Source organism: Pseudochaenichthys georgianus, chromosome 18 (genome assembly GCF_902827115.2).
Source record: "Pseudochaenichthys georgianus chromosome 18, fPseGeo1.2, whole genome shotgun sequence".
In the NCBI taxonomy this organism is placed as follows: domain Eukaryota; kingdom Metazoa; phylum Chordata; class Actinopteri; order Perciformes; family Channichthyidae; genus Pseudochaenichthys; species Pseudochaenichthys georgianus.
Genome location: NC_047520.1, coordinates 437362 through 464619, shown reverse-complemented (window position 1 = coordinate 464619; position 27258 = coordinate 437362). Strand labels below are relative to the sequence as shown.

At 43.6% G+C, this 27258-nt stretch overlaps 2 protein-coding genes across 2 annotated transcripts; both read right to left on the bottom strand.

The window, feature by feature from the left end:
• Positions 1-485: 485 nt before the first annotated feature.
• On the bottom strand, positions 486-15624 carry LOC117463589 (lamin-A-like). The gene is made up of 9 exons (XM_034105909.2): positions 15606-15624; positions 15352-15476; positions 15059-15163; positions 14741-14788; positions 3025-3135; positions 2426-2593; positions 1704-1868; positions 1408-1515; positions 486-1303 (listed from the first exon to the last, which is right to left on the bottom strand). The coding sequence occupies exons 2-9, from the start codon at positions 15412-15414 to the stop codon at positions 1187-1189; spliced, it is 885 nt and encodes a 294-aa protein (XP_033961800.1). The 5' UTR covers positions 15415-15476; positions 15606-15624; the 3' UTR covers positions 486-1186.
• A 7408-nt stretch (positions 15625-23032) lies between these two features.
• Positions 23033-25201, bottom strand: LOC117463989 (zinc finger protein 253-like). The gene is given in 2 exon segments (XM_034106520.2): positions 23033-23475; positions 23477-25201. Coding segments are annotated over 2 exon segments (864 nt in total). The 5' UTR covers positions 24289-25201; the 3' UTR covers positions 23033-23423.
• Positions 25202-27258: the final 2057 nt, after the last annotated feature.

Sequence of the window (27258 nt, the reverse complement as noted above, 5' to 3'; positions counted from 1 at the left end):
TATTTTTTTATTTGCTTATTTATTGTTCTGAGAAAGAATTGTTTCAGTCCTTTTGAACTGGTTGCTCAATATTTTTATATGTATTATAAAGGATTAATATATAGATATATATATATATATATATGTGAAAATAGGGAAAAACTGTTCAAGTTAAACTGAAATGGTTAAAAGCAATTGTGTGAATTTATCAATATCGAAATACGTGAAATTGAATTAAATAAAAAACCTAAAAAAGGGAAATTAAATTAAGAATGCGCAATAAAAATAAAAACAATTAAATACATATTTTTATTCAAACATAAGAATTACAAATGTGGAGTAAAGATTTGAAAAAAAAGAAAGAATTATACCAACATATAGTACGTTTTAATAAGTTGAATATTTGTAATACAACTAATTAAATATATCATGTTTAGATGAATACCATATTGTTATTACTAATATTAGAAATAGGAGTAGTAATTTATATGCAGGAATAAATTACATCAATTCATTTTGCTTTATTGTATTTTTATAAATTAAAAGTCAGTTGACTAAAACACCGCAGATAATACAAACATGAATTGCATTTATAAGATCAAAAATCATCCGTTTGAATTGATTTAAATTCTAAAGTACATCATAACACCAAAAGCCGTAATACAGAGAGAGAAAGAGAGAATACTAAACCCCATTTCGCCATCTTCAGTGAAACTAAAACAAAGTGTTTTTGGAGCCCGTCCCAGAACCAGACGGCTCAGAAATATAATTAAAACATATCACCTTAAAATTAAACATTATCTCTCACGGGACATATTTAAAGTTAACATGGCCGTAAGCAAATATCAAAAGTGTACATCAGCATCATGTAAATACAAAAATAAAACACATTTTTTCATCTTAACTACATAGACTTGAATAGTGAATTATATGTAGGCAATATACGCCGTCGGAGTCTTTCTGTTCCTGTGAGTAATGTTCAGATATGTTATAATGTTGTAACTTTCTCTCATGTGTTTTTGCTGTTAATCTGCTCCGTCACTTCACACATCGTCTTCACCGAACGGGGACAAGTTCAACAATAACTCCAGCTATGTGTTGCTAGGCAGACAGTGAGCAGAAGTCTATCTGCCCCTGTTGATAGATGCAGGGTAAGATAAGCACAATGAGAGCAGAAAGGAGGGTAGTTAAAATATGTCAGGTGATGTTACAACCAGAATGAATCGATGGTGAACCACAGTCTGTCTCCGGTCTTCCAGGGCTTCAGGTCCTTCCACTCCAGCTCAGTGTTAGAACGATTGGGACCATAACCGGCTGCCCACATCTGTCAAATACAAAACCACAGACTTACAAGCAGAATCATTCCATCAAATAAATGAATGCAGGGAAAATGCAACAACACAACGTGAGACAACAAGAAGGACTCACAGTGACACATCTTCCAGCCTTGAGTTTGAAAGATTGATCAAATGTGTACATGCAGGTTTTGGTGTCGTTAACCTGCAGATGTAACTTCGAGCCTCCCAGATGTTTGTCCTGAAGGAAGTGAAATCAGGGGAGGGAGGATGAGAGACAGAAAGAGACAAGAGAAAAGGGGTTCTTAAGGTTCAACAGGTCATTATGAGAGTTTGAGAAGAAGAAGAATTCAACGGCTCATTTGGAGGATGTTTAAATGATAGTATTCCCTCTCATAAAGCTCTCAGAGATCATCCACACAACATTACCTCAGTCGTAATGTTCTTCAGACGGATACAGATGCCCTGTTGGCGGACCTCAATATTGAATCCTGGACGAGGGTTTCTGTGGCAGTAACACAGAAACCCTCCGATGATGATGTGTGGTTCCACAGATTGAGAATTATAAAACTCCTCACATCTTCCTGCCTGAAACTAAGGGGGAGACAACACAGAACATAGGGCACCACTTTACAATAGGACTACCCTTATAAAGGATTCACAAAGGGTTTGTAATTAGGTTGTAAACACTATTAATCTTTAAGAACCATTTATAAACCAGTTCTAACATCAACACAGGCTCACTATTTGGCAAGATGACTAAGCCTTATATTGGCTACTGAGCGAGAATCAACTCAGTGAGCAACAGATACCAAGGATGCTGGCTGATGAAGGAGACGAAGTAAGCTAGGTAGCCAATATAAGGCTGAGCAGTACAGATACCTGTGGGCTCACTATTTGGCAAGCAGCCAGTCACAGTTGCCCTGTTTATCGCATGTCTTATAAAAGCTTATTCATGATTTATAAAGTGTTCACAACCTGATTAATAAATTACAAACTATTCGTAAACCCTTGATAAGAGTAGTCGTATTGTAAAGTGGTACAGAACATATCCATCTCTCTCTCTCAAGGTTAGTTTGATCACTTTAGCCTCTTGAAGAATCAATGTCTTTTGGAGAAGAGGAAGTAAAGATTTGAATTAAGTTGTCCACCTTCTTTGCAAAACCCCAAGCTTCCTTTCCCCTCCGCTTCTTCTCATGGAGGTGCTGGTTGCCCTCGGAGACACCATATAAAGGAGATGAAGCACTGGGAGGAACTGTGAGCTTCGGGTCTTTCTCAGCGTCCTCTCTGCTGGTCTTCTCCTCTGGGACCATCAGAACCTGCAAGATAAAGAGAGATACAGACATTTGAACTTTTAACTAATTTAACATGATATCCTTGTCTGGGTGAAAGCATATCCTGCTCTGCATCACATTTTCTCTCACAGGACAATACATCATTGATCTGCTTCACAGTAGCGTTTCAGTACAGTTTGAGTTGGTTAGTTTTATCACTTTGGCCTCAGAAAAACATCTGTGTAATACAGAACATTCAAAAATAGTTTTGGTAAGAAGAATAAAGTCTAGGAAGCACTTTAAACTGACTGTGTGCTTCCGTCTTCCTGCAAGCTGTGTCTGAAGGAAGCTGACGGATATGTGAAGCCGCAGCAGCAGCCTCTTCTAAAGGGCGCTGGACGTCTAGTTGATCCTGAACATGAGGCACTGCAGGACCTCATGCTGTGTGTGAAGGACTTTCAGAGGAGACGACAAACCTTTTTCTGCAGCTGCTCCTCCAGGATGTGAACTTTCCTCTCAGCTTCCTCCCTCCTCTGCTCCTCCTCCTCCTCGTCAAACTTCTGTCTGGGCACCAGCAGCCGTTTTAACTGAAATACAGAGAGGCCGAGATCAGGAACATGTTGATTGGAGAATGTGACTCAACATGACAAATATCAAATATCAAGGGGTCTGACTTTGTGATTTTTTTTTACGATTTTTCGACTACAGTTGAGAATAGTTCTACAGCTTGAACAGAAACGGGTTGCTGCGCCCTTAGCATTCGCCTATACTGCCTATACCAAGGGCCGGCCCTGGTGAAAACAATTTGACATCAACAAAAAATAAGACAGACAACTACAGATAGCACCACACACGATGGTTACTTGTTATTATTTAGGGATCAGGTTTTTGCCAAAGCGAGCCCTTTTACTAGAATAATAATATGTTATGTATTATATCAACCGTATTGGTACAATGAGCGACATCTAGTGGCGGATTTTGGAACACTGATCTGATATTTCTCATGGCAGTTAGACTCTCGAGACAAACCAGGGGACTTTATTTTATTTTTTAATCTGTGTCTGTCCATTTGATGTAGTATTTGATCCAATATTACATTTGGTTTATATATTAGTCACTTTCTGATGAAATGCCAGGTTTTAGGCCCTGATTTAAACATTCAATCCTGAAAATAAAAATCAACCAGATTAATGTGACTTTAATCCTGACTAGAGGTAAGCAAATCTGTATAGGAAGACGAGTTAAGGGATAGAGGAGAAAAGGTTATAGTAAAATTACAGAGCCTGTCAATTTATAAATTGAGGAAATCAATGTTAGTCTGTTAACCAAAGTGCAGCCATCTATCTATCAACTATCTATTATTAAAGATCAGAGGAAAAGAACGAGAGGGGTAAATCCGGAATAAAAATAAAGAAGCAAAGAGATTGTAGAGCAGTGAGAAGGAAAAAAGCTTGGTGTGTCAATTCATTACATTGCCAGTATTTTTCGTTGTTGTGAAAAAAGAATTGCCCCCTCGGATTTTTTAACAGCCCCCTCAGTCATTTCATCCTGGAGCCGGGCCTGGACCGATCTGATCGGAGCAACTGTGACAAATAATCCAACTGAAACCGGCATGGACAATGACTATGTTTTAAAAATGCGCTTATCCAGAAAAGCCTGGTTTGGACACTTTACGGGCAGAAGAAACATTTATATATATTTATATTAAAGAAGGAATTACATTTCTGTCTTTGTATGCCTTTAATAGCTACCAACTTGAATTTTTATTCAAATGAATTAATCAATTATGACAATCATGTATTGCGTTACAATTATATGTAATAACAAATGTTGTATTTGTAATTGTGATATTTGGCCTCAAATCATCTGGGGCCTGGCGCCCCCCCCCCTCGCTACACTCTCCATCATGACAACACTGCGTGGCACGCTCACGCTAAATACACAGCCTACACGTCACCGCGGCCCGCCCGTCCGTCTAACTGCCTCACAGAAACTAGCTAAACTCCCCCTAGTCTTCAGGTGCTAATTACGGCTGGTATTTACGCACTTACTACCGCAAACACCTGCAGCCTCAGCGTGCTCCCGAGCTAATAGCTCCAACCACGTTCACACCACACTACAGCCTCTCATTCACAAACAAGCTGCCTGCTAAGTCACACGACAACACTTACCCTCTTCATGGCTACTCCCAAACAATCAGTTGTGCGCTCCATCATGGCCCGCTGCCACACCGGCTACAGCTGTGTGTTAAGTTCTTCCGCTACACAACAACGGACTCCATTTGCGAAAAACTACCTCCGAATTGACCAGGTTCAAAACCAACGAGGCCCCATGTGTTACAACCCGGCTCTTGCGCTGTAACAAAAAGCTGGGAGGCGAGATGAGGAAATATAACGATCCTTTATTAGTGGACACAAAGTAAACAGGCGCGGTGGCTAGCAGCTGCCCAGGAGCAGCTCGTCAGTCCACATTGCCACAATCACCCAAAGCACGAGAAGAGAGAGAGAGAGAGAGAGAGAGAGAGAGAGAGAGAGAGAGAGAGAGAGAGAGAGAGAGAGAGAGAGAGAGAGAGAGAGAGAGAGAGAGAGAGAGAGAGAGAGAGAGAGAGAGAGAGAGAGTGTTCTTTGAACCTGAAAAGGAGATGGCTTTGTTTTTGTTACTTTCATTGCAACATGTCTTGCAACGTAACTTCCTGTTTTATTTAGACGTGCTTTTATCTTGAAGGTGACTTTGCGCTATTAGCAGGAAGTTACTGTTCCCAAAGCAAAAACTTGACGGAGAAAAAGAACGGAGATAAAGTACAGATATTAACGGAGATATTGTAGCGCCAGGAAAAGGGAGTCGGAGGCGGTGTATTCAGAACGGAGTTCCACTCTTTATTATCCATTAAATATAGAGAGGTCAACACATCGTCTGCTCTGCTTAATGAGCTAGCAGGAATGGAGGCTAACTCTCCCGGTGTTCCCACTAAAGGGTCCGTGTGGCAACACAATAAGAGAGGTGAATTATGTCCCATAACGTGTCACCACACAAGCCCCCCCAGAATTCACGTGTAAACAAAATCCGTATGGCGGGGAGGAACAATCCGCCTGCCCCCACGAGACCTGCGCACCGGAGTCGGTACAGCGACCTCCGCCCGTGCAACCCCTGACAGAGGAGGGACCGGAACAACAGGTCCACACTCCCTGACAGGAATCAAAGCCGGGGGTCGGCCCCGTCTCGGCGGCCGAGCCAGCACCACCGGCCGGTCCACGTCCAAGTGAGCAGCCTTCACCCGGTCAACCGAGACGTGCTCAGCCTTACCGCCCATGTCGACCACCAGGTGTTTTTCACCGTGTTCCAAAACCCGGAAAGGTCCGTCGTAAGGGGGCTGCAGGGGGCCTCTGTGTGCGTCGTGACGGATGAAGACGTGCCCAGCTGAGCGTAGCTCCGCGGGAACTTGAGACCCTGGCGCACCGTGCTGAGTAGTCGGGACTGGAGCGAAAGCCTCCGCCGCGTCACGCAGAAAAACTCGCTGGGCCGTGGCAGACCAGGGAGCTGAAGCATTTGGGAGGAAATCCCCCGGAACTCTCAGCGGCTGACCGTAGACCATCTCCGCTGTAGAACACTGCAGATCTTCCTTATGTGCGGTCCTCAGGCCCAGCATCACCCAGGGCAGCTTGTCGACCCAGTTACCGTCCGTAAGGCCGGCCTTGAGGGACGCCTTCATGGAGCGATAAAAGCGCTCGCAGAGGCCGTTAGCCTGAGGGTGGTAAGCGGTAGTCCTGTGCAGCTTGACCCCCAAACCGCCTGCCACAGCGTTCCAGAGCTCGGACGTGAACTGAGAGCCCCTGTCTGAGGAAATGTCTGACGGGGTGCCAAAACGACAAACCCACGTTGCAATGAAGGCCCGGGCAACGTCTGCGGCTGATGTCGAAACGAGCGGAACTGCCTCCGGCCAACGGGTCGTTCTGTCCACCATGGTGAGGAGGTAGGAAAACCCCTGAGAGGAAGGCAACGGACCAACCAGGTCAATGTTGACGTGATCAAACCTCCTCTCAGGCACCAGGAAACGCTCCAACGGGGCCTTCGTGTGGCGGTGCACCTTAGCGCGTTGACAAGCCACGCACTCCCTGGCCCAAGTCCTCACATCTTTTTTCAGCCCATGCCAGACGAACTTCGCGGCCACCAAGCGCACCGAAGGTTTAACGCCGGGGTGTGACAGGCCGTGCACCGCTTCGAACACAGAGCGCCTCCAGCTGGCAGGGACGACAGGCCGCGCCAGGCCCGTGGAAACGTCACACAGGAAGGTAATGCCCGCGTCGCCGAACACTACGTCTTCCAAGCGCAGCCCCGCGCCCTCCACCTTCAGAGCCTGGACGCCGGGATCTGTGACCTGGTCCGCCGCCATGCGAGTATAGTCCAGGCCCAACTGGACGGCACCGATGACGACTCTGGAGAGGCAATCAGCAACCAGGTTCGACTTGCCAGCCACGTGCTTAATGTCCGTAGTGAACTCTGATATGTAGGAAAGCTGCCGCTGCTGACGTGCCGACCAAGGCTCCGCCACTTTTGACATGGCGAAGGTGAGCGGCTTGTGGTCGACAAACGCCGTAAATTCACGGCCTTCCAGCATGAAACGGAAGTGCCGCACGGCCAAATGAAGTCCAAGGAGCTCTCGGTCAAAGGCGCTGTACCTGCGTTCTCTGGGCGTCAGCTGGCGGCTGAAAAAGGCGAGCGGCTGCCAAGCGCCCTCCACCCACTGCTCGTGCACTGCGCCGACCGCGTAGTCCGACGCGTCCGTGGTGATGGAAATGGGAGCCGTAGATGATGGGTGTGCCAGCAAAGCCGCCTGAGCCAACGCGGTCTTGACCTCAGCAAAAGCGACGTCCGCCTCTGCTGTCCAGTCGATCGCCTGGACGGGGGTCTTGCCTTTCAACGCTTCATACAGCGGCCGCATGATGTGTGCGGCCCGGGCGATGAAACGGTGGTAGAAGGTCACCATCCCCAGAAACTCACGGAGCGACCGGGCTGTGAGCGGGCGAGGAAAAGCCGCAACAGCCTCCACCTTCGCTGGCAGAGGTGTCGCACCGCCCTTGGTGACGCGGTGCCCCAGGAAATCAATGTCAGACACCCCGAACTGGCACTTTGCCGGATTGATGATTAATCCGTGTTCGTTGAGCCGTGTGAAAAGGGCTCGGAGGTGGGACAGGTGCTCCTGCACTGAAGCGCTGGCGCCGAGTATGTCGTCGAGGTAGACAAACACAAACGGCAGGTCCCGCAGTACCGAATCCATCAGGCGCTGGAACGTCTGAGCGTCATTCTTGAGTCCAAAAGGCATCCGCAGGAACTCAAAAAGTCCAAAAGGCGTTATCACTGCCGTCTTGGGAATGTCCAGGGGGTGCATGGGCACCTGGTGGTATCCACGCACCAGGTCCACCTTGGAAAACACCCCTGTACCGGCCAGATGCCAGTGGGCAGCAACAGGTCAACAGTCTGAGAAACGTGTCTGCCCCTGACAGCGAGCCCGACAGCCCGTCGTACGCTGCGCTGCCAAGTGTGCACACGAGGGAAGAAAACGTCAAGGCATCAATCAAACGCCTATTCTTAACGTCCACTAAGAGTCCATGAGCACACAAAAAATCCGCTCCGAGGAGGGGAAAAGAAATGTCCGCTGTCACGAAATCCCAGCTGAAACGCTGTCCTCCGATGCACAAACACATAGGCCTCACGCCGTACGTGCGAATGGGACCGCCGTTAGCCGTCGTCAATCGCGGTCCGTGCCCTCCCCGGGTGACGTCTTCACTCGACGCGGGAACTACGCTCCGTTGAGCGCCCGTGTCACACAGAAACAGGCTCCCCGAAACGCTGTCGCTGACGAAGAGGAGCCTGCACGTGCCGCCGACGCTCAGGGCCACTACCGAGCGCCGGCCCCTCCGTTTCCCGGGGGTTTGTAGCTGCACGGAGCGATGCATCTCTTCGCCCTTGTCCCGAAACGTGCGTGGTAAGAGCACTCTCCGGTGTCTCCACGCCGGCTTGCCACAGCCGTGTCCGGCCCCCGCCATGCTGTCTTGACTGCAGATGGGCTGCTGCGCGTCGCGGCTAACGTCGCTGCACTGGGCTGTTGTGTAGCCAGGAAAAAACGATCCGCTTCCTCAGCCAAGGCACGCGGCTCCGTGACAGGCGTGTTGGCCAGCGCCGTCTGGACCCGGGGAGGCAAGTGACGCAGGAAAATCTCCGTGAATAAAATCCGGGGATCTTCCCCCCCTAGCAGATTTAGCATTTTCTCCATTAGCTGAGATGGCTTGCTGTCTCCCAGGCCTTGAATGTCAAGCAACTGGCGGGCCCTCTCCTTAGCAGATAAGCTAAATGTCTTAAGGAGAAGGGGATTAATCGCCTCATATTTGCCATGATGTGGGGGGGCTGCGATGAATCCCACCAACCTGGACGACGTAGAGCAGCCCAGCGCTGCTACCACATGGTAGTATTTCAGGTCCCCGTCACGGACCTGTCGGCAGGCGAAGTGCGCCTCCACATGTGCGAACCATGCCTCCGCGGCGTGCTCCCAGAATTCCGGCAGCTTTACGAACACATCGCGTTCAGCCATGCTCGTTAATTTTCCGGAAACTTTCTCGGAAATGTCAGGGTCACCAGTGTAGCGCCAGGAAAAGAGGCGGTGTATTCAGAACGGAGTTCCACTCTTTATTATCCATTAAATATAGAGAGGTCAACACATCGTCTGCTCTGCTTAACGAGCTAGCAGGAATGGAGGCTAACTCTCCCGGTGTTCCCACTAAAGGGTCCGTGTGGCAACACAATAAGAGAGGTGAATTATGTCCCATAACGTGTCACCACACAATCAACATTTAAATACAGTGATATCAAAAGTCTATATCTCTGTCCCGCGGGCCCACCACCTACGGGAAACATCGATGGGGTCGGGTGCGCTGCCAGACGGGTGGCAGTGAAAGCGGAGGGTCTCGACGGACCAGACCCGGGCGACAGAAGCTGGCTTTGGGGACGTGGAACGTCACCTCTCTGGGGGGGAAGGAGCCGGAGCTTGTGCGGGAGGTGGAGCGGTACCAGTTGGATCTGGTTGGGCTCACCTCTACGCACAGCGTCGGCTCTGGAACCTTACTTCTGGATAGGGGTTGGACTCTATTCTTCTCCGGAGTTGCTCAAGGTGTGAGGCGCCGGGCGGGTGTGGGGATACTCACAAGTCCCCGGTTAGGTGCTTCGTTGTTGGAGTTTACCCCAGTGGACGAGAGGGTCGCCTCCCTACGCCTGCGGGTTATGGGGGGGAAAACTCTGACTGTTGTGTGTGCTTATGCACCCAACAGCAGTTCAGAGTATTCGGCCTTCTTGGAGACCCTGGAAAGAGTCCTGTATGGGGCTCCTGAAGGGGACTCCTTAGTCTTGCTGGGAGACTTCAACGCACATGTGGGCAATGATGGAGACACTTGGAGGGGCGTGATTGGGAGGAACGGCCCCCCTGATCTGAACCGGAGTGGTGGTTTGTTACTGGACTTCTGTGCTAGTCATGGATTGGCCATAACAAACACCATGTTCGAACATAAGGATGCTCATAAGTGTACGTGGTACCAGAGCACCCTAGGCAGAAGGTCCATGATCGATTTCGTTATCGTATCATCGGACCTGAGGCCGTATGTTTTGGACACTCGGGTAAAGAGAGGGGCGGAGTTGTCAACTGATCACCATCTGGTGGTGAGTTGGGTCGAGTGGCGGGGGAAGCCTCTGGATAGACCTGGTAAGCCCAAACGTGTAGTTCGGGTGAACTGGGAACGTCTGGAGGAGGCCCAAGTTCAGGAGGCCTTCAACTCACACCTCCGGCGGAGCTTTTCGGGCATTCCTGTGGAGGTTGGGGACATTGAACCAGAGTGGTCGGTGTTCAAAGCCTCTATTGCCGAAGCCGCGGTGGGGAGCTGTGGTCTCAAGGTCTTAGGTGCCTCAAGGGGCGGTAACCCTCGAACCTCCTGGTGGACACCGGTGGTCAGGGAAGCCGTCCGACTGAAGAAGGAGGCCTTCAGGGATTTGTTATCCCGGGGGACTCCCGAAGCAGTTGCAAGGTACCGACAGGCCCGAAGGGCAGCAGCCTCATCCGTGGCCGAGGCAAAGCAGCGGGTGTGGGAGAAGTTCGGAGAAGACATGGAGAAGGACTTTCGGGCGGCACCAAAGTTGTTCTGGAAAACTGTCCGACACCTCAGGAGGGGGAAGCAGGGAACCATCCAAGCTGTGTACAGTAAGGATGGGACGTTGTTGACCTCAACTGATGGAGTGTTGGGACGTTGGAAGGAACACTTTGAGGAACTCCTGAACCCGACAACTCCGCCCTCTATGTTAGAGGCAGAGCTGGAGTATGACGGGGGATCAACGCCAATCTCCCGGGGGGAGGTCACTGAGGTCGTCAAACAACTCCACAGTGGCAAAGCCCCGGGGGTGGATGAGATCCGCCCGGAAATGCTGAAGGCTCTGGGTGTTGAGGGACTGTCATGGTTGACACGTCTCATCAACGTTGCGTGGAAGTCGGAAACGGTACCGAAGGAGTGGCAGACCGGGGTGGTGGTCCCCCTTTTCAAAAAGGGGGATCAGAGGGTGTGTGCCAATTACAGAGGCATCACACTACTCAGCCTCCCCGGGAAAGTTTACTCCAAGGTACTCGAAAGGAGGGTCAGGCCGATTGTCGAACCTCAGATTGAGGAGGAACAATGCGGATCCGTCCTGGTCGTGGAACGACGGATCAGCTTTTACTCTCGCAAGGATCCTGGAGGGGGCCTGGGAGTACGCTTATCCGGTCTACATGTGTTTTGTAGACTTGGAGAAGGCGTATGACCGGGTTCCCAGGGAGTTACTGTGGGAGGTGCTGCGGGAGTATGGGGTGAGGGGGTCTCTACTCAGGGCCATCCAATCTCTGTACTCCCAAAGCGAGAGCTGTGTCCGGGTCCTCGGCAGTAAGTCGGACCCATTTCCGGTGAGGGTTGGCCTCCGCCAGGGCTGCGCTTTGTCACCAATCCTGTTTGTAATATACATGGATCGGATTTCGAGGCGTAGTCGTGGGGGGGGGGGGTCTGCAGTTCGGTGGACTAAGGATTGCACCACTGCTTTTTGCAGATGATGTGGTTCTGATGGCTTCATCGGTCTGCGACCTTCAGCACTCACTGGATCGGTTCGCAACCGAGTGTGAAGCGGCTGGGATGAGGATCAGCACCTCCAAATCTGAGGCCATGGTTCTCAGCAGGAAACCGATGGACTGTCCACTCCAAGTAGGGAATGAGTCCTTACCCCAAGTGAAGGAGTTCAAGTATCTCGGGGTCTTGTTCTCGAGTGAGGGATCAATGGAGCGTGAGATGGGCCGGAGAATCGGAGCAGCGGGAGCGGTATTGCAGTCGCTTTACCGCACCGTTGTGACGAAAAGGGAGCTGAGCCGGAAGGCAAAGCTCTCTGTCTACCGGGCCATTTTCGTTCCTACCCTCACCTATGGTCATGAAGGATGGGTCATGACCGAAAGAACGAGATCGCGGATACAAGCGGCCGAGATGGGTTTCCTCCGCCGGGTGGCTGGTGTCTCCCTTAGAGATAAGGTGAGAAGTTCGGTCATCAGGGAGGGACTCGGAGTTGAGCCGCTCCTCCTTCGCGTCGAAAGAAGCCAGTTGAGGTGGTTCGGGCACCTAGTTAGGATGCCACCTGGGCGCCTCCCTAGGGAGGTGTTCCAGGCACGTCCAGCTGGGAAGAGACCAAGGGGTAGACCTAGGACCAGGTGGAGGGATTATATCTCTTCGCTGGCCTGGGAGCGCCTTGGGATCCCCCAGTCAGAGCTGGTTGATGTCGCCAGGGAAAAGAAAGTTTGGGGCTCTCTGCTGGAACTGCTACCCCCCGCGACCCGACCACGGATAAGCGGGAGAAGATGGATGGATGGATGGATATCAAAAGATAAAGTTTACAATTAAGTATTAGCAAGAGGCACAAGGTTAGTGTTAACTATAATATAAACATGTGGTTTGTCTTAATTCGTTTATATACTGTATTATAACTTCGCTAACTATGTGAAGTTCACTTAAATGGTATTCTAAAGTAATGCTCACATGGATGAAGCGTAGAGGTATTTGTTGTTTTGTGTGTTTCTGTAGCTCTTACGTTGGTTTTTGGAGTTTTCAATAAATTACAAATCATCAGTCAAGTGTACGACCATCTTTCGGAGGGATATGCTACAGTTTATATCATAAAATATCGATACTTGGTATCCATGTATCGATACAATATCGCCACGCAAAGTATAGCCAGTACTCAAGTTGTAAAAAAAATCAGGGGGGATGGTGGATTTTATGGGGACATAATTTGTGCTGATAACCCGCCGAGGATGGGAGACCAACCAGCATACAGATAATTATTATACTCCTAAAACAACATGCATGTTATGGATGTTCAGATACTCCTTTCATTGCTCTTGACCAAGGCACCTCAGAATTAGAGGCGGTCCCCGGGCTGCCATGGCACCACTAACATTTAGGGTCAAATGCTGAGGACAATTAGTGCAAAATCTTTTTTTCACTTTAATTTAAAGGGGGGGAGGGGATACAAAAATGTGGTTATAATGGAAGTATATGGTACAAATCTTGTAGGTTAACAGTCCCTCATTTATTATTCAGATGGATCAGCTGATTATACTACTAATAAAGTCAAAATAGTTTTTGAAATATTGAATTATAGTGTATTTTTTCAAAAAAGCAGTTACTAGTATACGATCAAAGCTGGTATCTAAAGGGTTACATTTGTATCGTAATCAATTAAATCATTATGTAAATTCTTCATGAAAAATTTGAGGGAAACAATTAGAAAAAAATTAATCCGTCATCATTTTATTGCAGTTCAAATACAAATATTTTATGTTAACATTCCCAATGTTACTTTTTTTAACAGGGCATTAAGTGCAAATTGAAATTGTTTACAAAATATGAAATATATTAAAAGATTATACAGATAATACAAAATAGGACCAATGTTGTCAATGGCTGCCTACTCCACTCTCCCCCATCTCATAGAAGTTTCCAAAGATTTTCATAATCATGCTTTTTGGTCTCAATTTGTCTGGCTCTTGCTTTCGGATTGTTAGCTAAGCAATGGCTTTGAAGCCAAGTCTTGACATACCTCTGGTCTGAACTTGTTCAGTGGAGGGCCAACACTTGATGAAAAGAAACCTGACATGCTTTTTACCTCTAGGGAGCTTCTACAGTAGTTGTGGTTAAAATGTTCATCTGACTAAACCCACGTTCACACTCAGCTGTGGAGATGACCAGAGTGTTCACTGCTCGAAGGAGGGGTTTCAGCTCTTCTGGTGCTGGTGGTATCATTTCATCAACTTTTGAGTCTTACCAGCTAGCTAACACGAGAGAAAAACGAAGTTCTTATTGCTGCTTATGTCCATAGATTCCACCTTTGGTGACTAACGTAGTGAGTAATGACTAAGATTACTGACTCTTGACTTCCCTGAAATGTTATTTTTAGTATTATTAAATATGAAGTCCCTCAGATCGCGTTGTCCTCCTGGTTGCTTGGCCATTGATGACCGTTACCTGTGCTTCTGGCATCGATCAAACAGGCGCATCACGGCGCTCTGGCGCCCTCTAGGGCACTCGCATAGTATAGCGTCAGTGACTTGGTAAAAATGTCATTGCGTGTGTGCGTCCTCCCTCGCCCACAGTATTTTACTCAAAACGCGCAAAATTAATGTTAAATAGCAGTAATACCAGTGCCACGTTCATTGATAACATTACATAAGGGATGGAAAGTGGGAATGGCAGTTTTAGAAGGGGGATGATTTTGACCGTTTTTATTTCAGGGGGGATGCCATCCCCCCTCATCCCCCCTCAACTCGAGTACTGAGTATAGCGATACTATGCTGTATCGATTATTTCCCCCACCCCTAATGTATAATATATACCTCTAAATTACATAAATGCAGCTTTTCAATGAAACATTTTCTAGCGTAACTTTATTTCAGGTGGTTGAAAAAATGGGTATTTAATTGACTTATTTAGATTATTTTCTACTGATCATTCGTCAACATATCAGCCTTTTAAACAGACTTATTACAGTAATGGATTTCCTTTATGTTGTGGTTGTAATGTATGTTGTACATTAACAACATTTATACTGTATATTTTATATAGTGCATATTATATAAATCTCTCAACTTACTGGAATATATTTGGAATCATAGTCGAGGGCTGCTTGAGCTTTCTCCAGCTGGGGGAAGGAAAAGGACATGTAGAGACAGATGAGTACCACATGAAACACTACGGCAGTGATAATGATAACATGTAAAGCCACAGTTACACTGAGTACAAACAAAGTAGCTTCAGTGCAGTGGGTCCTAAACATGGTGATGATTGAGTTTCTCTAACAGCTTCCTGACTGTCTGCAGGTTTACAGATGATCACATGAGAGGGGTCAATGAACCCAATGTCTCTCTCTCTATTCACATGAAAAATAAAGTTCAAAGATGAAGACGTGAACCTCTCTGTTCTTGTTCTCCAGATCTCCCTTCAGGCTCTGCAGCTCCTTCTCGTTCCTCTGTTTCTCTGCATGGAGATCCTGCAGCTCAGACTCTTTAGATGCAACCTGAAAGAACAGCTCAGATTGATTTTTCTATGAGAGGAACAGTCACGTTTCTTTAATGATCATTTCTTAAGGTGCCACACAATGACACCTGTTTTCATGCATTTCTGGCAGATCCTGTATCTTGATGTGAAAGTCTTCTGTGCTTCTTGCTCAGACTTCACTTTTCATGTTGTTGTTTCTCTACTTACCTTTTTGCTCTTCTTTCCGATGTTTCCCTTCAAAGCCTCCATCTGCACAGCGTCAGGTTTCATCAGCTGTCCTCTTTCTCCGTCATTGAGAAACTGACCATCATCTGAATGCTTTCTCTTTGTCTCTGTGTGAAATGAAACGTGTGTTAAGATGTGATGAAAGAGAATTAGAGGAACTTTAGGAAGGGATCGGAGCACATAAAACTTTTCAGGCTAAATGTAGCTGAACAGTTGGTGATTAGATGACAATGTACCAGTGACTGAGCCTCCGTACAGTTAGTGAAGGCAGACCTGCCTTGGCATACAGGGTACAGTGATGAGTTAATACTTTACAGTTAGTCACACATCTCAGTGCACTGTGGTACGCGGCATCTAACTTGATTAGGTAATGGGCAGGTGCATTCATATAGACCAGATCCCCATAGTCCAGCACAGGTAAAAAGGTCACAGAGCCTTTTCCTGGCCTCAAGCGAGAAACAGGACTTGTTCCTGAAAACGAAACCTAGTCTAACCCTCAGCTTTTTAAGCAGGTTATTGACATGAAGTTTAAAAGAGAGACAATCATCAAGCCAGATACCAAGGTAATTATAACAGGTAACCACTTCAGGTACTCAGGTCCTTGCGTACTAACAATATCCCAAGTGGTCTCCGGTGTCTTTTTGACTTTTGAAAAAAGCATTACTTTAGTTTTATCAACATTTAAAATAAGTTTAAGCTCCGCGAGCTGCGTCTCTATAATATTAAAAACAACCTGCAATTTAACAACAGCCTCCTCAATGGAGGGACCTGCACAATAAATCACGGTATCGTCCGCAAAAAAATGAAGTTGCTCCATCCACTTGTTGACCGAAGCTTTTGATGTAGATGGAGAATAAAAGTGGACCTAAAATAGAACCTTGAGGAACACCATTAGCATTGTTTAACCACTCAGAAGACAGCCCATCAAAGTGAACATGGGACCTTTCAGAGAGGTAGTTCACAAACCACCCACTGCATGGCTGGATATGCCAATACTGAGTAGCCTCTGCTTTAAGATATGATGATCAACGGTATCGAACGCTTTGGAAAGATCAATAAACAGAGCTGCACAACTTTTTGTCTAAGATATCTGCAATATCATTTACTACTTTCATTGTGGCAGTGATGGTGCTGTGTTGCTTTCTGAAGCCTGACTGATGTTTACACAGGATGTCATTGTTACATACAAACACATTTACCTGTTCACTCACCAGGCGTTCAAGAACCATAGCAAGAACTGACAATTTAGAGACGGGCCTATAATTATTTAATAAATTGGCCTCCCCACCTTTTAGTAAAGGCAGGACAAAAGCTGACTTCCATATCTTTGGAATTGCATTTGTGCTGAGGGAGAGGTTAAAAAGAGAAGTAAGAGGTGGTGCAATACAATCGGCAGCTATCTTTAAAAAGAAAGGTTCTACGTTGTCCGGGCCAGCCGGTTTCTTAGGATCTAACTTGGTTAAGGCTTCATGAACAACATTAACAGTAAAAGGAGAGAAACTAAAAGGGTTTTCCAAATCACATTTTTCAGAGTCTGCTTCGGTGGTGTTCATGGAGCGCTGGAAATGAACAGAAAACAGATACAAGCTGTGTTAACTTCCAGGGAAAAAGAGAGTAGTCAAACTAAAGGCATTAGTTATAATCGTTTGAACAGTACTAGTGCTGGAAGCTCCAATAAATGAAAAGAAAACTTTGCTGCCATCTTCTGTGCTCTACCAATAACTACACACAAATGAATAAGACTACACCTGTTGGGTTTATTGTTAGACTAACAGTCTATCTGTAAATATGGGTCTATAGGTTCTATAGACTATTATATTCAACAATGTGAATACTGTATACATTGTAAATCAATGCAATTATAATCAACGTACAGTTGAAATGCAGTTTGAATCTGCACAACGTTTTCACTCTGACACAAAACACATTTTGTTATCTGTTCTTCTCTAAAGTTTTGGTTGACCGTAACTCATAATGCAGACCCACTTTCAAAACAAGTTTAATAATCTTTTAATCTTGTGTTAGACGACGACCACGTACCTGTTGGGTGTTGCTTGTCTCCGTCTCAACGTCTGTAAATCATTAACAGGCTCAACGTCTGTAAATCATTAACAGGCTCATGCAAAATCAGGCAAATGACCACCCAAATCATTTCTTAAATCAAAGTTCTTAGAACCCAATATTTTGATATTCTTTTTTGCAACTGTCAGTGCAACTGTCTCAGCAAGAGACATGTCTTGCAAAAGCAGTATAATAGATTAAATGTTAGTCCATGTGTATTCACCATATTGTTTCCGACTTACACTTTGAGCGTCTCCGTTCATAAACATCTGGACTTTGCTCTCACTTGCTAGGTTATAAAATAATACAATGCAATAAAATGTGTTCAGTTGAAAAGCAAATGTTCAATGATGAAGATGAGAGGCCTGATCTTTTACTGCAAGGGGCAGGATATCTCAGGTTTGATCAAATCTGCCAGGCTTTCTTTTATTGTGTGATTGGACAAACAGAGGACATCTTGGAAAGACTGCATCATGGGAGGACGCGTTGGAAACCCAAACCACATCCTCTGAGAGGAGGAAACCAACCAAGCTACAGATCAACTGATAGAAAATACCCCCAAGGATGCTGAAGCACCAGCTGCACCTGAAGTCCCTGGTGGAGGAGTTCAATGTCACTCGGGCCAGAAAAGTTGTGCTGTACATGGACTGTGGGGCAATCACTCTACAAAGCTCTTGCACTGGGCATGACTGGAATGAAGAGGAGGAAAGCCACCAAGAACATCACAGAGGCAGCGAAGAAAGACTCAAGACGGCTCTGGGTCTGGAAAAAAGGTGTATGGGGAGGAGCAAATGTCTTCTGAACAAGTCAAGTCGTGATCTGATCATTAACGCTGAACACAGTTTTCAAAGATGAAACAATTTTGTATCTGAACATTTTAGAAAAAAGAAAAAACTGAATTTATCAATTAAATGATCAAATCAGGGAATATTAAACAATATCAATATCTATTCAGACGATACACTACTCTATGTTACTATTTAATTTCTGATGTATTGATCATGTAGTTCTGTTTATTTCTGATATTTTCATTCAGTATGTGTATGATGCCACATTTTACATTCACTGAATATTCAGGATGGCATTTCTTCCTTCTGTCACATTGCATTTAGCTGACGCTTTTATCCAAAGCGACTTACAATAAGTACATTCGACCAGGAAGACACAACCTTGAGGAAAACAGAATCATATAAGTACATCAGGTTTCATAGAGCCAAACATTTCAAGTGTTACTCAACTGGCTTTAGATAAGCCTGTCCTTTATTAGTATATAAGTGCTCAGTTAGCAGTTCTTTGTTAGTAATTCTATCGCTCGAGGTGGAGTCGAAAGAGATGTGTTTTCAGTCTGCGTCGGAAGGTGTGTAAGCTTTCTGCTGTCCTGATGTCAATGGGAGCTCATTCCACCATCTTGGAGCCAGGATAGCAAACCCACATGTTTTTGCTGATGGGAACTTGGGATAATCTCCTATTCTTTATTATAAATAACCCCAGATAAGACTAAACATTTGATCCCGGTGTTGTTCAGGTGGCTCTGTGATCCTGGAGAGTCCTGTGCTTCCTGTGATGGAGGGAGAATCTGTGACTCTGATGGCTGCTCCTGATGTATCGGCCATCTTTATAGAAATCAGCTGAGAGGATGGAGGAAGTCTTTGTCTTGTTTCTGCAGCTCAGAGTCACAGATTATTTAACATTATAAAAGAGTAGTTTAGTAAAATATAAAAGCAGTGGCAGCAAAATAAAGTCAGGTTTGTTCACCTCAAAACATGTTTAAACTGTTAAATAAACTTGAATAGTAAAAGTAAAGTTTGTGATTCTACAATTATGAAAAGTAAAACAGTTTGCAGCCCTGATGAGAATTAACTTTATTTGTTCTATTGAAAATCCATAACAGCTCAAAAAAAACATTGATTCATGGTTAAGAATTACGAGTCAAAGCATCTCTATGTTGAAACATTTAATGAACAAATTCAAAAGAAGTTACATGTGCACAGCGTCAGATATTAAAGCAGACGGCAAAAATCACGCAGTCATGAGAAAACAATATAAATGTGAAAATAGAGAATTTAAAATAAGGACAAAAACATAGTTACTCTGCCACATTCATAGGAAGAACAAAAACTAGGCTACTTAAATACAATGATTGTAAAAACTGCTGAAAAATGCAACACATGTAGTAGTAGGCAATATATGGAAAACTGCTGATAAAAAGTATAAGACCATACCCTTAAAAAGTCAATATATGAGCAGAAATCTGGCTTTCATGTCCGGCATTCAAACTGTCATGACCTCCTGATTGCAACAAGGCTTTCTGTCTTTGAACGTGGCACAATTGTTGATAAACCTGCCATCGCTGCCGAGGTTGGACACAGGAATTATTTTATGTATGCACCAGAGATGGAGTACTCGAGTCCTGGACTCGGACTCGAGTCGGACTTGAGTGCCGATTTTCGGGACTCGTGACTCGACTCGGACTCGCGCACTGATTGACGCGACTCGGACTTGGACTCGTGAATTCTCGCACAGGATGACTTGGACTCGGACTCAGACTCGTGAATTCCCCCCCCCACGATGACTCGGACTCGACTCGTACATTGACGCTCCGACTTGGACTCGGACTCGAGCACATTTTCTCTGGAGTCTGATGTCCTCTATCCTGTATGGCGAGTTCACTTACTGGGCCCCGCTATTCCAGTCTAGAGATGTCTACAGACACACCCCGCATCGTGCTGTATGCTTTCACACATTCTGCTTCCACATTGGAAAAGAGCAGCGCAAAATGCTCGTTATGTGGAAACAATATAGAAGAGAAGGCTCCGTAACACATTACTCTAAGGATCGAGTTCAGACATATAGGCTGTCTTGAACACTATCATCAGAGTAACGTGATCTAATCAATAAATAAAGATTCAGCTGATAACGAAAGCACATGGCTACTTAACATGCAGAATGTAGCCATGTGCTTTCTGGGGATAAATCTTTATCTGTAAACTGATTTAACCCGTAAAAGTTCCTTCAAAATAAGAGTCCCGATCTTATTACTATCAAAATAAAAGTGCAAAACGAAAACTTTACCATAGAAAAATATTGGCATACAAATATAATCACTTCTCTAAAAGGTAACTCATTTTAAATATAGTTTATTTATATATAATAATAATATTAATATTAGAAATAAGCTTTATATTTGTATAGCAGCTATTACAAGAATTGTAGCCAAACTCGCTTCACAGCAGTTCAATAGACAGGATAACAGCAATGTAGAGGAGCAGCTACATTTCAAAACATATATCCACGAAGATTAATACATGAAGACTTGTGACTCGGACTTGACTTGGACTCTTCTTAAGTGACTCGGAATTGGACTCGGACTCGAACACAGGTAATGATGACTCGGACTCGGACTCGACTTGGACACTCCTTGGGTGACTCGGACTTGGACTCGGACTCGACTACGACTCTCCCTTGGTGACTCGGACTTGGACTCGGACTCGAAGAGTGGTGACTTGAGGGTGACTTGGACTCGTGAATTGGTGACTTGACTACAACACTGGTATGCACCATGACATAAAGTCAAATTCCTAGTATGTACGAACCGACCTGGCAATAAACCTGTTTCTGATTTTTGATCTGATTCTGAGGAAGACGGTCATTTTACATTTCTTAAAATATCCTGAAGGTTACAGGACATAAAAGTCAAGACCCCAAAAACATTTACACTGCAAAAAATGATCCTATGGGCTTTCCGTAAAGACACAGGCTAACCCTACCCCATATTAAGGCCGTCAAGGATGCTGACTGCAGCCCAATAACCAAAATAGTTCTCTATATGTGTTTTTAATTTCTGTTTTACTTCAATCAATCAATCAATGTTTATTTATATAGCCCAATATCACAAATGTTACATTTGTCTCAGTGGTCTTCACAGTGTGTACAGAATATCAGTATGACAATACGACACCCTCTGTCCTTAGACCCTCACATCGTACAAGGAAAAACTTCCAAAGAAAACCCAGTTTTAAAGGGAAAAATGGGAGAAACCTCAGGGAGAGCAACAGAGGAGGGATCCCTCTCCCAGGACGGACAGACGTGCAATAGATGCCGTGTGTAAATTGAAAAGATAATACATTTGCAACATAGGTAGTCCAAATGTTTTACTTTAAATGTATGCACCAAGACATCAAGTCAAATTCATCATATGTGTCAACCTACCTGGTAATAAACCTGATTCAGCTTATAGAACAAAAAAAAGTATTCGAATGCCACGTCTTTCCCAACTTGCCCGTCTGGAATGCTGGAAGAAGGTTTTGTGACATGGATTGTCCTGAAGGCTTCCAACTTTAGGAGAATCCATTATGATCTGGGGTCCTTCTTCCTTTAATGGTGGTGACTGGGTCTTTAATATATGATTAGAGAAACTACTCAGAAGATTAATGAACAGTAAAACAAATCCCTTCAATCCAGCTTAACAAGGCTAGAAGTTTAAACCCGGGACAATTGAATATGTTAAAAAAGGAAAAAAAAGTACTGAAGCATAACAAGGCTATAAGAAAACCATGGTTGAAACACAGCTTAGTAGAACATTTCTTATAGATCAGTAACTATTACAAACATGAATTAAATCACGAAGAAGCAGCATCTCTGTGGCCTTGTGTGAATGCTGGTTAGAAAAGGTAATAACTGTTGGTCGATTTCCATTTACAAAGACTGTTAAAATATAAACAATACAGCTCTCAGGACATCAGGATGGAGGAAACAGCTAGCTTGGCTCTCAGAGCGGCAATGTGAGCACTCATGGATTACTACCTCTAGAAAAGGTTTTCCCACACTCTGCACACCAGTATGGTTTATCTCCCGTGTGAATAGGATGATGTGTTTTAAGTTTATCTGATCTAATGAACGTGTTCCCACACTCTTCACACCAGTATAACATTCTGAAAATAAATACAATACTGATAAAAAGTCATTTCTGATTCTGAAGTACAGATTCTGAAGTACAAATTCTGAAAAAAGTAAAATTTCTAAGAGAAAAAAACTAATTTGCTCTGCAGCTCTAACCCTAAATATAACCCACATTCAGACCCCTTCCCACTTCCTGCAGACCCTCTCCTCCTTGGGGAGAGACGTGTGATCTGAGGGTCTCGGATGTATGGAGCATGCATTTAGAAATGTAAATGTGAAGTAATTCTTATGTAAGACTTAATGTGAAACCTTATACTTCAATGGTTTTGTCCCCCCTTTATCTCCTATCCTCTCCTGAGACAACCCCCCCCAGACTAATCTTGCAGATACTTTAGCTTGAAATGTGCCAAACCATTTTATGGGCGACATGCAGGAATGAAAAACCCCAACAGTATAAAAACATTCAGTAATGAGCAATAGAAACAGAGAATATGAATGTAAAATAAAACATGCTCACTGAAAATTAACATGAAGATGAAACATGATGAGATTCCGATTGAACACCAATGTCTTCTTTTACTCATTCTAGCAGCAGTAAAAAAAAAGACCATTCATAAAAATCCGAATTCAAAGTGATTGTGAGTAATTATAAAACCGTAAACAGTTTCTAATGATGAGTCAAAGAGTCTCTTTGCGTCGACAAATTTAATGAGAAAATAGAAAAAAAGTTTTAAGTTTACAGCTCAGATTATTACAGCAGCAAGAATCACATTTACTGAGAACACAGAATACTAACGGGCATCACAATGAAGTCAAATAATGAACATGAGATGATATTATATCAGAGTTTCATTCGAACAAGGTTTGTTCCAACAAAACAAGAACGTCACAAATGTATCTTGTTACTTCTCATACCTAATGTGTCTTAGTGTTTTGAATATAATTTGTAAATAAAAAATGTAGTCCATAAAAAACATGTTTATTAGAATTTTAAGTCACTGTTGGTCAGCTTTACATTTGGAAAAAACAGGGGGAATGCTAGCTTGACTCAACAAAGTATCAGATGGCGAGTGCGCAGGTGGGATCTAAGGGAACTATTCTGAATAAACTATTCCCACATTGTTCACACCAGTATGGTTTCTCTCCTGTGTGAACACGATGATGGATTGTGAGTTCATTTGATGTAGTGAATTTTTTCCCACACTCTTCACACCAGTATGATTTCTCTCCTCTGTGAATACGATGATGGATTGTGAGATTACCTGATTGAGTAAACGTTTTCCCACACTCTTCACACTGGTATGGGTTCTCTCCTGTGTGAATACGATGATGGCTCTTAAGATGACTTGATGTAGTGAATGACTTGTCACACTGGTTACAGCTGAATGGTTTCTCTCCTGTGTGAACACGATGATGGATTGTGAGTTCATTTGATGTAGTGAATGTTTTCCCACACTCTTCACACCAGTATGGTTTCTCTCCTGTGTGAATACGATGATGGCTCTTAAAATGACTTGATGTAGTGAATGACTTGTCACACTTGTCACAGCTGAATGGTTTTTCTCCAGTGTGGATTCGTTGGTGGGTTTGAAGGTGATATTGTTGAGAAAACGTATTCCCACACAAGTCACAACTGTATGATTTCTCTCCAGTATGAATGCGCTGATGAGATGAAAGGTGACCTTTCCGAGCAAAGGTTTTCCCACACTGGTCACAGCTGTACGGTTTCTCTCCAGTGTGAATGCGCTGATGAATCTTTAAAGTATTAGATGTTGAGAACGATTTGTTACACTGGTCACAGATGTGAGATTTCTCTCCAGTGTGAATACGACAATGTTTTTGGAGATCACCTGATGTATTGCACATTTCCCCACACTCTTCACAGCTGTATGGTTTCTCTCCAGTGTGAATATGATGATGGGTTGTGAGTTTAAGGCGAGACACGGCAGGCAAAAACATCGTTTTTCAAGTACTGGTCAATTTTGAGATTTTGTGCTATTTTGATTCTATAACATGTTTTCTTTCAGGCTTTTGGAGGGAAAACGTACAAAATACACATTTAAGTGTTTATTTTACTATAGTTTGTCTATTTGGGTCTGTAGATTTCTCCTAAATTCACCAAGAGTTAGCATTCTAACGTAACATAAAGTACCGCTACCGCTGTGTGCACCATGTCAACAGAGATATTGTTGGAAAGCTCCAACTCTCCTGCACAATCTCATTGGATCCAAATATGGTCATTTCCTTTGTATCAGCAACCAATCGTGAAAGCACAAAGGGGTCTTAAACCAAGAAACGAAATTTCATTGGCTGGTGTCAATTTCTGACAACGTGATTCATTCAGATGCGTCACGTGGTGTGCTAAAACAGTTCCTGGTCTCAAAATGGCAAAAGAACGGGGAAAAAAACGTTCACAGAGAAGACGACAACAATTGTCACTTGCACGAAGCAAGGTTATACAAAAAACAAATGACCCCGAACATGAAATACTTTCACGGAGTGCGTCAGTCATCCAAAGAACAGGAGGGTTTAGCTAGCGCCTCACTGCAATCTTTAAAGGTCGTTTTCTCAAAATGAGTTTTTTCTCCTACTCTGAGTTCGAAATTTCAACTTCAGTAGCACGTAGAGACACCAAACCTTCCAGTTATATTCCTATAAATATTATGAAGGCTTGTACAGAAGGGTTTGTTCATATATAATTCATAGCCTGAATTATACAACATTGTACATCTAAAAACATGGCGGAAATGGATATGTTAGGGCTGTTGACAGTATTTTCTGATTTATGGAGTGATAAAAAGAGGTATCCAATATCCCTTCTGTAAAAGCCTTAGATACTAATATGACTACAAAATGAAACAATAATTTTTAATCTGGCTTTATCCAAAGTTCAGATTTCGATTCCTGAAATGTGTTAAAATATGTGCATATTTAATGAGATAATGGTCACAGCTGTACGGTTTCTCTCCAGTGTGAATGCGCTGATGAATCTTTAAAGTATTAGATGTTGAGAAGGATTTGTTACACTGGTCACAGATGTGAGGTTCGGTTTGCTTTCTTCTTCTCCGTTCCTAAAATATACAGCGAGAGACAAAGAGTCAGTGTGAGACCATCGAGACAAGTCTATTTCATTGCATATGACCAAATCATACTTAATCTAATTTGATTATGTTTTCTTTTATTTCAAATAAGAAATGTGACCTTGTTTCTGAATTTTGACTTTCTCAATATTTTTTTATTTTTGAATTTATTTCTGAATTTAATTTAAATTGGACTTTTCTCCACATTTTCCTCAGATTTTTTTTATCTGATTTTTCACATTTTGCAGATGTAATTGATTATTTTCGGAATTCGGACTAATTATTTTGACTTTTTTCGTAATATTGTATATCTTTTCATAATACTTACCTTTCTCATGATTTTGACTTTTTCCTCATAACACATTTTGGTGACACTTTATATTAAGGTACACAAATTAACCATCAACTAGTTGTTAATTAACATGCATATTAGCAGTATATTGGCTCTTTATTCGTCATTATAAAACACTTATTAATGCCTTATTCTGCATGACCATATTCTACAAGTAATAAGCCATTAGTTGAGAGTTTTTCCTCAATAACCCTCTAATTAGTGCAAAGTACAACTGGGATTTCAAAGAAGAAGATATGTTTGGTCAATTCTTAATAAAAAAGAAAAACCAACCAATTGAGCACTTGAGTTTTCATTAGCCTAGCTACAGCTGCAGAGCTTCGGTCAATACCACTAACAGTCTATTTCCTTAAATGGTACATATCGCTGAATCTATATTTCATCTTCAGGTAAGGAAATGTAAGACCAGTAAATATTGATTGATTAAACAACACTAAATAAAATTGTAGGGTTTTCTTCAAACTCAGACTCTCTGCTGCGGCTGTACCTCAAAGACAAAACAATTGTCTGATGATCTTTGTTGAACAAGGTCTGATTGTCCTGTACATGTACAATGTGGGGTATTTTTAAATACTTTACTAAACCACGTTCATTGCTTCCCCTAGCATTGTCTTGGAGGGGAGCTGCGCCCCGCCAACGAGCTCCGCGCCCCCCCCTGAAATTCAAGGTGTTTAAAAAAAAAATTATACATATCTTTTTTAATTATAATTTTTTTTAAATATATAGCACCAAATTGCAACTCATCTATATCTACAGTCACTTTTCACATTGAACATGAGCTCTTTTATTAAATAAACTAAACGCTTTCATTTTAAGTTGAGTTTAATGTTTTTGACCCTAAGAAACACTGATGCATTAATCAATAACAAGAATCCACAGCTCCTCTCTCTGCTCCAGAGGATTTAAAGAATATATCAGCAGTAAACCTAGGGGAAACACTGATATTCAATATTATGTTAGACACAAGTTAGTTATTACTCACATATCAAAGTATTTTCATCTGCAAGATGGAATAATAGCTGGGTGCTGCTTGGAGAGACTGATGAGAGGGACACAGGCTGGCGTCAGCAGCTTTCCACACAAAGCCATCACATCTTCTCTTCCATAGTCTTCACTGTCCACTGGTGCTCTGTCAAAAGAGTGAACATCACAGCTGTCATGGTAACCCTTTGTTACACAACATACAACCAACATGCTTCAAAAGTGACCCGAATTAGTTTTAATTGTAAATATCTTTGCAATAAATTACTTCCAGGATTCCAGGTATTCCTCAATTAACTTGTTTTTGATCAAAACCAAGTCTAATTTTAATTCATGTTTGTATCACTACACTTCTAAGGCATAACATGAGTAAACAATTACCCGTATTATTTTCCTATCTTATTTCATGCATGGCTAAGTGTTTCTTTAAATACATTGTTTTTGATTACCACAAATCATTATTTTAATTCTCCTGTTCTAATTGATGAACTAAAATAGTTTATGCCAAGTGTGATA